The sequence below is a fragment of the Hemicordylus capensis genome, chromosome 2, assembly GCF_027244095.1.
Source record: "Hemicordylus capensis ecotype Gifberg chromosome 2, rHemCap1.1.pri, whole genome shotgun sequence".
NCBI classification, from domain to species: Eukaryota; Metazoa; Chordata; class Lepidosauria; order Squamata; family Cordylidae; genus Hemicordylus; species Hemicordylus capensis.
Window position 1 is genome coordinate 428702053 of NC_069658.1, and position 14513 is coordinate 428716565.

General features: G+C 43.6%; 2 protein-coding genes across 2 annotated transcripts in view; one reads left to right on the plus strand and one right to left on the minus strand.

Annotated features, from left to right (window-relative positions):
* Window positions 1-1573: 1573 nt before the first annotated feature.
* ETAA1 (ETAA1 activator of ATR kinase) lies at window positions 1574-14243 on the minus strand. The gene is made up of 6 exons (XM_053290459.1): window positions 13938-14243; window positions 10847-10984; window positions 8583-8659; window positions 6731-6849; window positions 4464-6496; window positions 1574-1751 (listed from the first exon to the last, which is right to left on the minus strand). Exons 1-6 carry the CDS (start codon window positions 14149-14151, stop codon window positions 1639-1641), a joined length of 2694 nt encoding a protein of 897 aa, XP_053146434.1. The 5' UTR covers window positions 14152-14243; the 3' UTR covers window positions 1574-1638.
* Window positions 13937-14513, plus strand: part of LOC128342726 (keratin, type II cytoskeletal 5-like) — a 30497-nt gene continuing 29920 nt past the window's right edge. Inside the window, exon 1 of the mRNA XM_053290463.1 lies at window positions 13937-14096. The gene's annotated coding sequence lies outside the window, so the exon portion shown is untranslated. The remainder of the gene's footprint in view (window positions 14097-14513) is intronic.

Below are 14513 nucleotides of genomic sequence, written 5' to 3' on the forward strand. Positions count from 1 at the left end.
CAATTGTGTGAGCCCAAGGTGATGTCAATGGCCCAAGATGAATCTGAGATTTCTGCCATGGTTTGAGTTCATACAATCACACTAATGTTAGTAAGCCACATTAAACCTAGATTTGAATGATTGTGTGAACCAGATCTAAGTCCACACCACACAGTGTGGCCAGTTTGCTCTACTGCATGAACTGATCCATGTGGCAAAGAAGTGTACACAGTTTGTCAAGGGAAGCAGCCATCATGGATTGCATTCTAGTGCTGTTTCCTAATTACAGATTAGGAGGAAGCATTCATGTATAAGAGGCTGCGCATTTAATCACAGTTTACAAAGATAAATAAATCTAGAAAACCTTACTATGTTCAAATGTACACAAGAGTTTACAAAAAATCAAGCTCTTAGGCATTCCTGCGATAACACAAAATTTAAAATGTTCTGGTGAACTGTGGTCCAGGTTTTAACACGTAGTCTTGCATTTTTCCATGGATACATTCCACCAACTACTTGGACTGGAGAGGCATTACTAAGATATTGTGGGCTACCGAGAGTAAAATGGGATATGGGCTACAAATTATAGGAGCCACCTGGTACTAGAAAATGGCTATAACACAAATCTGTGGCAAGAAGAAGTTATATGTTCAAATATTCCCGAGTAAGGACTGCCACAGTATCATCTCTGACATGATATAGTTGAATGCATGGCACAAATAGTACACCAGATAGTGGACTGAGGGAATAATGCACAGCTGTAAATAGAGTTTTGAAAAGCTTCACAAACAAACAAAAATCCCAAGTAGGGGTGTGCAGAACCGGTTTGAAGCAAACTGGGTTTGATTTGAAGCAAACCAAACAGGCCGTGGGGGGGGGGTGGGGGGGGTGGAATGCAGGCAGTCCAAGTTCAAATTGAACCAGTCCAGGTCTGTTACAGACTGTTTTGACAGACTATGCTTGTAAAAGGGGAATGTGGTGAGGATTCCTCTTTACAAGCAAAGGGGAATCCTGCCTTTAAAAGGCTTCTAAGGGTGGCTGGGGGGGGGGGTGATGGGGGGGCACCTTACTGGCAGCAGCTCCTCTAAACCCAGCTCGCTCACACGCTCCCAGGAGCACAGCCTGTACAGCAACAGTGCGATTCTGGCCTCTGCACATGCAGAGGCTGGAACCACACCACCGCACAGGCCATGCTGCTGGGAGGGCAGCACTGGGCTTTTGAGGAGCCACTGCCAGGAAAGTGTTCTCTCGCTGCCCCTGACCCCAGCCACCCTTAGGAGCCTTTTAAAGGCAGGATGCCCCTTTGCTTATAAAGGGGAATCCTTGCCACATTCCCCTTTACAAGCATAGCAGTCAAACTGGTACGATCAAATGGACTGTACTGCTGGTTGGTTCAACCGAAATCAGTTGGTACAGGCAACTCGGTTCGAATAGAACCACAAAAAACTATTCTGTGCACACCCTTAATCCCAAGCAGCTCCTTGCTCACAGATCAATATTGGAATTGCCCTTTCACATTCTTCTGGGAAAGGTAATTGTATTCAGAGATGGTGTTCCAAAAAAAAAAAAAAAAGAAAAAGAAAAGAAGAAGAAGTGTAGTGTCATTTGATGATTTTACTGGTCAATTGTCAACAAAGCATCCAAATCTTCCAGCTACTCTCAGGTAGGTGCTGTATTTTTAAGCAACGCTTGCATTTTATATTTTCTCCGTTCAAGAGCTTCTTGCTTTTTCCTAGCAATTTCTTCTTGAGAGCACTTTCTACTTCTCTGATCTGCAAAACAAAAATTACCAGCCTTACACACCACATATTGTACAGCTTAAAATCATTAGCTACCATGGTCTGAAGAAACCAGATATGTTTGGCTGCAGTACTGACACATGAACGGTGCCAATTCATTAATGGTCAGCCAGCAGCCCTCAAAGTAGGTGAACATCTCTGGTTTTTGAATTGTTGCATGAATGTCTACCAAAATTTAGAGAAAAACACTTCCTCAAGCTAGGGATGTGCACCAAGCATTTCAGCGGGGCGGGGAGCAGGACCTTTAGGCACGAAAAAGCAGGTCCTTACCTGCTCTGCCATCGCGCATTTCCTGCTGTGCTGCTCAGAAGTCTGTACATGGCTCTTGGGCTGCACTCAGCAGCCTGCACATGGCGGTGGGACATAAATGGTCAATGCAATGTGCGCCAGCCATGCACATAATCAGCAACACTCTACTAGCTGAATCGATTTGTGTGTATCCCTACTTAAGAGTACATTTTGCAAAGCTACCTTTTAATTGCACAGTTCAACATTAGCAACTGAGCCAACCCCTAAATTTAAAGCAACTGGACTCCAGAGAAACTAGACTTCAAGTTGGCAGTGTGAGTGAGAGTGTGTGTGTGCGTGTTGGCAGGGATACAACTTTCAAACAAAATCACAGAGTTTAGAAAAATTCCAAGCAAGCAGAAATCACAAGACAGTGACACGATAACCTAGAAGATTGTTTCTTTGCTATAGTACACAACAGTATGTCAAGCATGCTTTGTTATTCTTTTGGCCACATTAGCATGCAACATGGAACCATGGGTCCAATGGAGGTGGGGGAGCTGGCTGGGCGGGCTTCCTTCTGGACTGAAGGATAGCCTGAACAGCCAATCACGGCAGAGTTGAGGGAGGAGCTTCCAGGGGGTCCAGGGGACGAAACCTCAGGCTGCAGTGATGAAGCTCACTACAACCCGAGGGATTAGACTGGAATGCCAAAGCTGAACCCTTGGTTTCGTTGCCGCACCAAACACCATCTTCCCACATTTGGACACAATATCCATGAAACTGCTGGCCTATTCAACTGCAGTTCCGTGTTACGTGCTAATGTGGCCATACTTTATATAGTAAGAAACCTGTCAAATCAAGAAAATGCGATCAATAATCCGAATCCCATGTGGTGATGCACTGGCATATTAAAAAAAAAGCATGCTCGGTAAAGAAAAGTTTGTCTGCTAGTTTGCTGTCGCCTTGCTGTATAGGTGCCGCTTGGTGCAAACTCAGTACTTTACTCAGCTTTCTATCTCTCCTGTATGCTTTGAAAACATACGGGCCGTGACAACAATCATCTGACTTGGGGCATATAAAATATGCAAGTGATTGCTGAACTGGACTTCTGGGGCTTCTAGCAGCCTTAAGGGAGAGCCCTGTATGTCCTGCTGAGCTCTTTTTCTCATGTTCCGGGATCACCCCTTCTCTTGCTGGTCCGTGTCTTCCTCTTGCAGTCTGTCAGAATACTCCAAATTTGACAAATGCTTAATTGCATGATAAACAGCATCTTAAGCAAAGCAGTGCAGCCCAACTCCTTCTAGGTATAGGATCTGGATATTTTTGATGGATACATTGTCTGGTTATTAGCACATACTGGCTGGCATCCAGACGAATGAAGCACTTGCACAACAAAGTTGCACTCGTGCAAGCAGATAACATAGCTGCGCTGAATCACAGGGATCCTCAGAACTGCACTGTGGCACAAGAGTTCCTTGCAAAAGCTATGAGCTGTGGCACAGGTTGCACACCTTGCTGTGCTAGCACAGTCATAGGGAACATAGGAAACATAGGGAACTGCCATAGACTGAGTCAGGCCACTGGTCTATCTAGCTCAGTATTGTCTTCACAGATTGGCAGCGGCTTCTCCAAGGTTGCAGGCAGGAATCTCTCAGCCCTATCTTGGAGAAGCCAGGGAGGGAACTTGGAACCTTCTGCTCTCTTCCCAGAGCAGCTACATCCTCTGAGGGGAATATCTTGCAGTGCTCACACTTCTAGTCTCCCTTTCATATGCAACCAGGGCAGACCCTGCTTAGCTATGGGGACAAGTCATGCTTGCTCCCACAAGACCAGCTCTCCTCTCCTAATGTTTGTAGAAGGACAACACTAGTGTGAAATGCCACCTCCAGACTTAGCGCAACAGCCTTGTGCTAGTGCACCACACTGGCACATTGGAAGAATAAGTGCTTCATTAGTTCAAATGTCAGCCAGTATTTAGAGTGCACTGTACAGATAGTAGTACTCAGTTGCTAGGCAATACACTGTAGTGTTGAGCTGTACCAGAAACAAGAAGGCAAGGTACCACTGGCAGCATGCGAGGCTCTACTAGGCAACCGAAAAACAGATTACGATTCTGCAAGATTCTTCGCAATCATAGCCACGTGTCATGAAGCTCATTCTCACTGGCAGGCAACCTCTTTGTTCTCTCCCTTTCTGCGTACTTTGATTCGCTACTTTTAGGTAGCCCCCAGCTCTCCCAAATGACATTACTTGAAATTTCAAAGAAATAAACAATTCACAAAGCTTTGAGAAAAAATGAAGGGCCACCTTAGAAAATGGGTAAAGATTGGGAATGTTTTTGCGCAACTCTAAAATGTACCCATTGACCCGGGAAACCTTTTTAACATTAAGAGTGAAAAATAAGTATCAGATTTTAAAAGCTCGCCACCAATACTGAAGCCTTCAGAAATTTACCTGTTTCTGCTTGTGTAAAGACATCAGAGAGGTGCCTCTTAAAGGCTGACTTTGGGTTCGTTTGTACAGTTGTGTGCAGCGGGACATTTGGTGGATTCTTGCTTTCCCCCAAACCCAGATGAGTTCCAGAAAAACTTCCTGTATTTACACTTTTATGCTCCAAAACAAGGGTTTGGGAATTATTAGTCTTTCGGAATGCATATTTTGGCTTTTCAGCTGCTACTTGCTTAATACTGCTATTCTGCACCTTACCAGCATTCCATGGGCCACTCTGCTGCTGTACGCTATCATTCATATTTAGACATGCATTTGGAATAGTGGCTAAGCCAGATCCAGAAGCAAAGCCTCTTTCAGGCACTGAATTAGACCTATGGCATTTCCCTGGAATACTGTTGATGCCTCCATTTGTAAATGGTGCACAACTGCGCTGTGCAGAACTATTTGTAGCCTTCTCATTCTTTAGCAGTGTTGTGGTTGCAAGAGGAAAATCTAATGAAAAGGTTTTCCTGAGCGTATGACTCTTTTGGACCTGTGGGAAATTCAAAAGCCCTGGCTTGGGTACTGTGAGATAAGGCTCCACCTCCAAATTGCCATGGCTTCCTGTCACTGATCCAGCTTTTTCGTTCTTATTCCCAACTTCTTGGCTCAGGGTTTTTCTCTCTATGTCATCACAGACTCGATACAGCAAGTTGTCGTCATCATCACAGTTTGTACCCCAAAGACTATCAGATTCACAAAACAACTCTAAGACGTCATCCGAGAACCGAGGCTCATTCCAATCATCATAGGATGAAATGTGTTTCTTTGGCATTTCTGCCTGTTTTCGGTGACCTTGGCTAGTTGCTTTTTGTAGGTCACAAGGCTTGGTATTGGCAGGAGTGGTCGATGACTGATGTTTAACATTGTGCATATCATTTCTACATTTTCCACTCTGTGCTTTCTGAGGATTCGAATGCACCGAGACAGCAGCAGTGTTTTTGTCAGAAAGAGAAATACTGGTGAAACATTTAAGCTGTGTAAAAGCTTCCTGTCCACTCCTGTATTCCGGTTTCACTGGAAAAAAACTACAGCCAGACATTTTGTTCAGGCTGCTTCTTGAAACAGAGTGTGTCTCACTAGTTCCTGAATGACAATCAGGAGGCAGAAAAACAGTCTTTGTTTTTCCTATGCTACTGCTTTGTTTCGGTAAAGTGTGAGATGCTGAATTATTATTACCGGCTTTAACAAAATACTGGGCCTCATTAGGTTTGCCAGAATCAATAGTTCTTTCTTTTGTTGCACTGTTTTCATTGGAAGTGCAGGGCAAGACATTTTCCAGAGTCCTAATCAAATCAGGGTTCTGTGTAATTTGCATTAGAAATGAGTCATCTGCCAACAGATCAGCACCCCAATCATCGAAGTCATCACCAACAAGTCTGTCAAGCTTATCCGAGCCAACAGATTCTTTCTTACAAGAAGCCGCATTTTGAACTGTCTGTTCAGAAGCCGCTTCAAGTTTTTTAGCTGGAATGGGTTCCACGCATTCTAGCACAGGTGCTGAGCTGTGGCTTCGATGCATCTCTCCAGCCACACATCCATTAGCATCTGTGATTTTCTCCAAAGGATGAAGCTCCTCTAGTAAAGCATTTTGGCTTCCACAAGAGTTGTTGCTTGGAGAACAATCTGACAGGCCTTGGCTCAAGTGACCACTACATTTCTGGGGAGAGCAGTCAAAGAGGGCATTAAGGGCGACTTCCACATCGAGATCTATGGACTTTTGACTGATACTTTCAGAAGGCTTGGCTGCCGCGCTGTTCTCCTTGACCATTCCAACGGGCAAGGAAGTAACAGGTTCAGGGTGTTCCCCAAGGAACTGCTGCTGATTTTCCACCTGTCCATCCTGTTGATGTTCAACTGACTTTTTTGTCTGCAATGCAACGTGGGTACTCCGAGGGCATGAAACATCTTGATCCTGGATTGCATCAGTCAGGTTTTTATCAAATTGCTTTGCCAACTTCATGAGCTCTTCTTCTCCAGTTTTCAACTGAAGACCTCTGTGTGAAAGACCAGAAGAAAACAAAATATGAGGACCACAAGATATTCTGCAGAATGACTGACACCTCATAGTTTTTATAGCTACTCAAAAATCTGCACTTTTTCACCACATCATAGTATAACAAAACATACTATTTAAACAGACTGCAAACAATATCTACCAACTTCATGAAGCTACTGATCATTTGAAAAGAATTGCCTGCTGAAGATAAATGAGTGGGTTCTCAACATACCTTATGCCATTTACTTTTATTCTATGTCGTACTTTTGGTATTCCAGGAGTACATGGAATGGCATCATCGCCAATCCACAATCCTAGAAGAGAGCCTTCATGACCAGCAGGTCTCTCATCCTGAAAAGGGTAAGAATTAGGTTTCAATATTATTAGATTAGAAGCGCGCACACAGATACACTGTGTCCGCTTTTAAAACTGTATATATGCTTAATACAGAATCCTGAAGCACTCCCAGACTGTGTACCTGTTCCTTCTGGGGGAGTGTGACCCCATCCAGAAACAGCAGATCAAAATTGCCATCTGGGTTCCAACCCCACACAATAAGTATCTTTGTCTTTTTGGATTGAGTCTCAGTATTACCGCAAAAGCAGCATGGTGTTTTCTCACATTGCACTGGGAACAACTGGTATTATGCCCCATTTCAAGTATTCACATATTAGAATAGCAAGAGTTTCTTGAAAGTCCACTAGGTTCAATGGTACTTCCTTCTAGAAAGTGCATTTAGGATCACCCTATAGGCCAACTTTAATCCAAGCTTCACAATAATCAGAATGTTAGTTCACCTTCTGACAATACATGGGAAAAGTACCTTCCCGTCAATTGCATAATTTCAAATCCAACCCTGCTTGAGACTACTCAGATAGGAGAAGTTGTAAGGACAATGAATGCTGTATGTGCATTTAGTTTTTATTTATCTATGCCACCATTTGGTGTCAACATCCTCAAGGCAGCTCATGGTCATGTTAAAAATCATGAACACCAATAAAAACGCAACAAGACTATATAAATATACTATTTCAGCCCATTGAATAAAAGCATGGCAGAAAAGCTACTATGTAATAGTTGCTGAAGGGGCAGAAGAGATAAAGCAGCTCACACTTCCCTGGGGGAGGAGGGCAGGCAGATTCAGATATATTATATATAGCATAATCCAGACACAAAGAGTTTCAACTACCATATTTACTCAAATAGAAAACTCCTCTGAATTTAAGATGACCCCCATTTAAAAATACAATACAGGTTAAACCTGTATTTATCCAAAAGGAAAGCAACTCTGAATTTAAGACGACCCCCTGATCATCAAAGATAATGAGAAATGTTCTCATTAAAACATTTTGTAAAAAAAAATTAATCCAATTGAATGTAATTACATTGCCCACAACAAATAGATTAATCATGTCATGATTTTTATTTTGGTCTTTGACAAGCATTAAAAGAACCTGATTAATCTTTTCTTGCACAATAGGCATATTTCCCAAAGCTAAGAAGTCCTTGTTAGTATTAGTGATAACATCAGGCTCCTAATTTTCAAAAATTAAGACACAAAACATTTTGCTAGCTAAAGGGGAAAATACTACAAGTAATGCTAAGTGTGATCTAATGTCATGTGTGTTCTCTTTTAAAATATGTTGATGTTAGAACATTTTACAAGAATTATGTGTAGCTTCAAGAATTACTGCAGATGTCAATGCATACCTCACTTTCTCAAAGCAGACTGTTTGTGCAAAGAGAAAGATAGATATGTCCAACCCATGCAGAGAGAGAGAGAGGCGCAGAAAGGCAGGCGTGCATGACCTGTGCAGTTTTGCCTTAAAGGTAAAGTGTGCCGACCAGTCAATTTCGACTCCTGGAGCCCACAGAGTCCTGTGGTTTTCTTTTGGTAGAATACAGCAGGGGTTTACCATTGCCTCCTCCCATGTAGTGTGAGATGATACATTTCAGCATCTTCCTATATCGCTGCTGCCTGATATAGTACCAGCGGGGATTCAAACCGGCAACCTTCTGCTCGTTAGTCAAGCATTTCCCCGCTGCACCACTTAAGGTGATAGACTTAGGAAGGAGTAAATTACCTGAGGAGCAATTCGATTAACAATTTCTGAAATTTCAACTGTGCACCCATTAGTTGTCTGTTTCTTTCGCCCTTTGTCTGAGGGAGAGAAGGAAAAAAACCTCACTTTTGGCAACTACAAAACTCTACCAAAAAATGAAGATTTCCCAAACTTAGAAGCAGAACAAGACTAGAATATTTTTTATTAACATTATGTAAGAATTGATACCTGAACCTGCTTATTTTCTTCTTCCTTGCTCATCCCCATTTCCTATTATATCATGTCTGTTAAACTGTATTATTGTATCATATCTATTACACTGCCATTATTTTAAATTATAAACTGCTGTGAATGTGTTGGCAGAAAGGCGATATTTAAATGTAACAAACAACAATGTACAAATGTCTAGTTTTAGTGATGAAAATTTAAAACTCTGGTAATAGCAGTATCTCCAGCACAGCTTACAAATAAAGTAGTAAAATACACAAATATCATAGCAAACCACAATGTATATTTATTCAGACCAATATCCTGCCTTTTCTGTACTATACAGGCTAACAATATAAAAAGATTGTAAAAACAGAAATCATAAAGCAACATAAGAACAGCAAGTAAAAGCAGGTAGGAACACAGCATAATTTAAACTGAAAAATAATTTAAGACCTTGAGGTACAGCAAGCTTTTCAGTTTCCATTTTAAAAAATGGATAGGGAGGAAGCCAGTCAGATTTTAGAAGGGAGGGCATTGCAAAGTTGAACAGCTGCCATCCAAGTGGTCATCATACCGGAGGAGAGCTGGTCCTGTGGTAGCAAGCATGAATTGTCCCCTTTGCTAAGTAGGGTCCACCCTGATTTCATTTAAATGGGAGACTACATGAGTGAGTACTGTAAGATATTCCCCTGAGGCTGTGGCCACTCTAGGAAGAGCACCTACATGTTTGCATGCAGGAAATTTCAAGTTCCCTCCCTGGCATCTCAAAGATGGGGTTGAGAGAGACTCCTGCCTGCAACCTTGGGAAAGCCACGGCCAGTCTGTGTTGACAATACTGAGCTAGATGGACCTATGGTCTGACTCAGTATATGGCAGCTTCCTATGTACCTATGTTCCTTTCTCTTTCCCACCAAATGAATTTATCCTACAGACAGGCCTGAGAGTGGGGTTTCAGAATCAAATTTCAGGGCCCTGGAAGGTTCATATGGAGACAAACAGTCCAGTCCTGAACATAACCTGGGCACAGGCTATTTAGGGCTTTAAAGGGCAAATCCATCAGTTTTTAAAATTATACATTTATATCCTACTCTTCCTCCAAGGAGTTCAGAGCAGTGCACATGGTTATGTTTATCCTCACAATAACCCTGTGAGGTAGGTCAGGCTGAGAGGGAAGTGACTGGCCCAGAGTAATGGCTGAGATGGAAATTGAACTCAGGTCTCTCCAGTGCTAGTCCAACCACTACATCACTTTGAATTGCTCCTGAAAGCCAAACTAGCATACCAGTGTTAACTGGTATAAAATTGAGGTGACGCGGGCGATTCATCCCTCACCCACCTTCACCTTAGCAGCAGCCCTTGCTGAAGCTTCTGAACTGTCCTCAAAGTCAGCCCCACAGAGAGAGCATTACAGTAGTCTAGCCTGGATGAAATCAGTATGTGTGTCACTGAAGCAGAATCTAAGTTTTAAAAGAACCATTAGACAAGTATCAGCACTGAAACAGCAAACATTAAATACCCTCAAATGCCTTGGCAAGAAGGAGAAAGTTCTAGAACTGGAAAGATTATTTAATTCACTCCCCTTGCCCACAGTTCGACTTGTTCAGATAAAGCAACTGGCCCTATCCACCCATCCCCAGCACAGCATCCCTTCAGTGGTTGTTGCTCATGTCTATCCTATGTTTCTTTTTAAGATTGTGAGCCTCTCTGGGGCAGGGAGACATTTTATTATTTATATCTACATAAACTGCTTTGGGGACTTCTGTTGAAAAGTAGTATATAAATATCCATCATATTCGTATACTTTGGAGGGGAAATAATTTTAAATGCCAACAGTGTAGGTGCCTGAAGAATCAACCTGGAGTGAGAGGGGGAAGGAGTTTCACAACCAGAGAAGTCACAACTCCTGGTAGCATGTGGAACAGAGGATTCCCTGGAGATCTTAACAAGTGGGTAAGTTTGTATAGGAATGAGCAGTCATTCAGGTATTTTAAGCCCCAGACCACTGAAAGAGTACTTACCATATATTTCAAAATACTGCTTAAAAGGGAGACTTCAAAGGAGGACATTTACAATACCTTGTTTACGTGCAATTGGTGAGTAAGGATCCCAGAAGATCTCTTGCTGTACATCAGTTTCGTTAGCAGGAGAACTGAATGTAGGTACACGTGATCTGCTCCTTGGTGTTCTCTTTGGAGTCTTATACGAACATGTTTCTGCAAAACACAACAGACCAAATTGTTTCTACAAAAACAAGCAAATTTGTTTGACAAAACAACACACACACCTGCTCTTACTTGATGAAAATCAACATGTGAATGTTTGGGGAAGCTGATTCACTGACACTGGTGATAATTCATCAGCAGAAAGGATCAAGTATTTTTTCTCCAACATTTGATTTATTCCAAGCCATATGGCTTCTACTATTCAATAATTATAGAGGAAATTTAGCAATTAAATTACTTAAAGCAATTTAATCAGGATAGACCAGATTATTGTTTAGGACCAAGAATAATGAAGTAGTCACACTATGCCAGTGCATACAAGGTGTGGCCTCTTAAGTCAGGGATAGGTTTGAGCGAGCCATCTGACAAGTCTCATGCACCCCTGGAAATTGACCAGAAAGGAAAAGTCCCATTCTCCAATTCACACCCCTTGCTCACAAAGTATGCAGTTTGTCCAGTCACCAAGCTCTGGCCTCCATATTTCAAAGTTTGCTAAATTGACCTTGGTGAGCTCTTGCAACAATTCTTTCTCTAATATTTCTATGCTGCGAAACAGCACTGATTAAAGGCAGAATTGGGACAAATGTAAGGTGCAAATTATTATTATTATTATTTTTACATTTATATCCCACTCTTCCTCCAAGGAGCCCAGAGCGGTGTGCTACATACTTGAGTTTCTCTTTCACAACAACCCTGTGAAGTAGGTTAGGCTGAGATGCGTGACTGGCCCAGAGTCACCCAGCTAGTTTCATGGCTGAATGGGGGTTTGAACTCGGGTCTCCCCGGTCCTAGTCCAGCACTCTAACCACTACACCACGCTGGCTGAACAGGTTGAATCTGAACAGGTTGCCAAAAGTCAACCAAAAAATCAGACTTTTTGTCCACTCAAAACTAGGCTATGCTACCATAAGATGATTCACTGATCAAACCTCTGAACCTCCATGAAGATGTGTTGAAAGAAATACTATAGCTCATTTACAAGAATGCCTGTCTACCTAAATGATTATTCTCAAATGCTCCAATCAAAATTGGAGGGTCAATGGCCTGTTTTCTTGAGAATCTCTACCTATGAAACTGAATGCACACAAGAGGGGACCAACATATTTTCAAAATACAGTTGAGCTCCCTTTTCCTGAATTATGTAATTTTAGGCAGAAGACATTTCCATGAATGACTGTATATTTCATGTATCACTTAAGCAGTTTATATAAACAGAGAGTAATACTGAAGATATATAGTTTGTAAGCTCACTTTAGAAATAAGCGACTATAGGATACAATTATTTAGATATTTCTATCCTGCTGTTATTAGAAAACAACAAAGAAGTTTACAAGATTTAGAGGAGATCCTACATCTCCTACCAATCACTTTCATTAAATTAAGGGTGCACAGCTTTGGACCTCCAGCTGCTGGACTATAACTCTCATCAATCCCAGCCACAGTAGCCAATAGTCAGGGATTATGGGAGATGTAGTCCAACATCTACAGGGGGGACGAAGTTGTGAAGCCCTACGTTAAATGACTCCTCACTCTAGGCAGGCCTGCACAACTGGTCCCACAAAACAGATGTTTAACAACAACTCCCTTAAGCTCTGACTTTCGGCCACTGTGGGTGGGAATGATGGGAGTTGTAGTCCAAAAACAGCTGGAGGGCTGAAGTTGAAGAGGTTGCTCTAGTGCAGGGATTCTCAATGTGTGGGTCCCCAGATGTAATTAGACTTCAACTCCCATAATTCCTAACCAAAGGCCACTGGGGCTGGGGATTATGGGAGTTGAAGTCCAATAACATCTGGGGACCCACACGTTGAGAAACCCTGCCTAGTGTATTGAGTGGAAGAACAACTTTCTCTACCATATTATGTCTGAGTCATGCCCCCCTCCCCACTTTTTTCTGAATTAAAGAGCTCCAAATGTGTAGTTTTCACATAAGGAAGATGCTTAGCCACTTGCTCATTTTGGTTGCCCTTTTCTGTATCATTTCCAGCTCTACAATATTCTTTTTGAGAGGTGGCAACCGGAACTGTACATAATATTCTAAGTGCAGACACACCATAGGTTTTCTGTGGGCTGTACAACCCTCCTGAAGATGTTAGGGCACAATTCCCCTCATCCCTGTCTCTATCCTGGAGATCTCCTGCCTCATAGGCAAGATGCCTCCAAGTACCAGTTGCAGGGGAACAAAAGCAAGAGAGAGGGCATGCTCTCACCTCTTGCCTGTGGACTTGTGTGAAACAGGATGCTGGGCTGTATGTATGAACCTTGGGCCTAATCCAGCAGGGCTGTTCTTATATTCTTATGACTTACTGGCCACTGTGGCTAGGGATGATGGGACTTGTTGTCCAACAACAGCTATGAGGGCCAACGTTGTGCAGCCCTGCATATTGGCAGCTTATTTTTTTTTAATCTTTGTCCTAATGATCCTTACCAGCGAGTTCAGCTTTTTCACAGCTGCTGCACATGAAACCAACGTCTTCATTAAGCTACCCACCACACCCACAAGATGCCTGTCCTGGTTAGTCACTTACAGTTCAAACCCCATCAATGTATACTGTATAGGACTTTTTAGAGAACCTTACAGGATGGAACCACATTGAGTCGCCAGGAGAGCCCGTTATGTTCTCTCCCATCGGAAGGAGGAGAAGGGTGTTGTGCATGAAAAATGCTGCATATGGGGCAAAACCTAGGGCTCTCCCTCTCAATTTGGGTTCTGGGGCAGATGCACATCCCAAAGGGAGGGCAGAAATTCAACAGGGCGAGCCAGGCTCTTCTACGGAGAACGGCACCATCCTAGACACGCTTTCTTGCAAGGAAGCTCCATTGCACCCCCTGCAGCTTATTGATGCACAGGCAAACCAGACTCCGGATTTTGTGACGAGGGGGGGACGTGCCAGCAGGAGCGAGCTACACTGCCTGAGGCTTGGGATGCAGGGGGGGGAACAGATACCTCGGGGGATCCCGGGGGAGATGGGAGGCTCTGCAGACACCTCCCCTTCCACTTTGCTTTGGCCGCCCGGACTTCCCGCATCTTGGGCATCGACGCCAGCTTTCCGCCTGCTGCTCCGTCTCTCTGGGCTCTTGAGGGAAAGCGTCTCCTCCGCTCCAGGTATTGGTATTGCTGCCGCCGCCGCCGCCGCCGCCTTCCGCCGCTTACTCGCCATATGAAATCCCTACAGCGACCCTCCCGTCATCTCTTACGCCGCTCAAAACACCGCCATCTTGCCCAGTGCAGAGAACAGCCGCGCGTTGATTGGTCTAAACCAACTGCCCCGGGAGCGGTGATTGGTGGAAAAGCTAATGAAGGTTGGAGCGCGGGGAGGCGGAGCCACCACAACAAGCTTTCGCTGGGCTTGCTGCGGCTGTTGTGCTGTGCGGCGCTCTGAGTAAGCGAGCCAGGCGGGCAGGCGGGCGGGCAGGCAGGCAAGGCAGGCAGGCAAGGCAGTCGCTCCTTCGTTAGTTAAAGGAGCGGCGCTGCAAGCAAGAACGGCTTCTGCAGGATGTGGAGATGGTCACGCCACGGGCG

Bases quoted from the DNA above. Each gene is read 5' to 3' on its own strand.
- ETAA1 (XM_053290459.1), bottom strand. From the start codon at position 14,151: ATGGCGAGTAAGCGGCGGAAGGCGGCGGCGGCGGCGGCGGCAGCAATA. The intron at 10,985-13,937 runs GTATCTGTTCCC...TGTGTTTTGCAG, and splicing joins CTCCCCCGGGATCCCCCGAG to AAACATGTTCGTATAAGACT. The intron at 6,850-8,582 runs GTAATTTACTCC...TACCCTTTTCAG, and splicing joins TTAATCGAATTGCTCCTCAG to GATGAGAGACCTGCTGGTCA.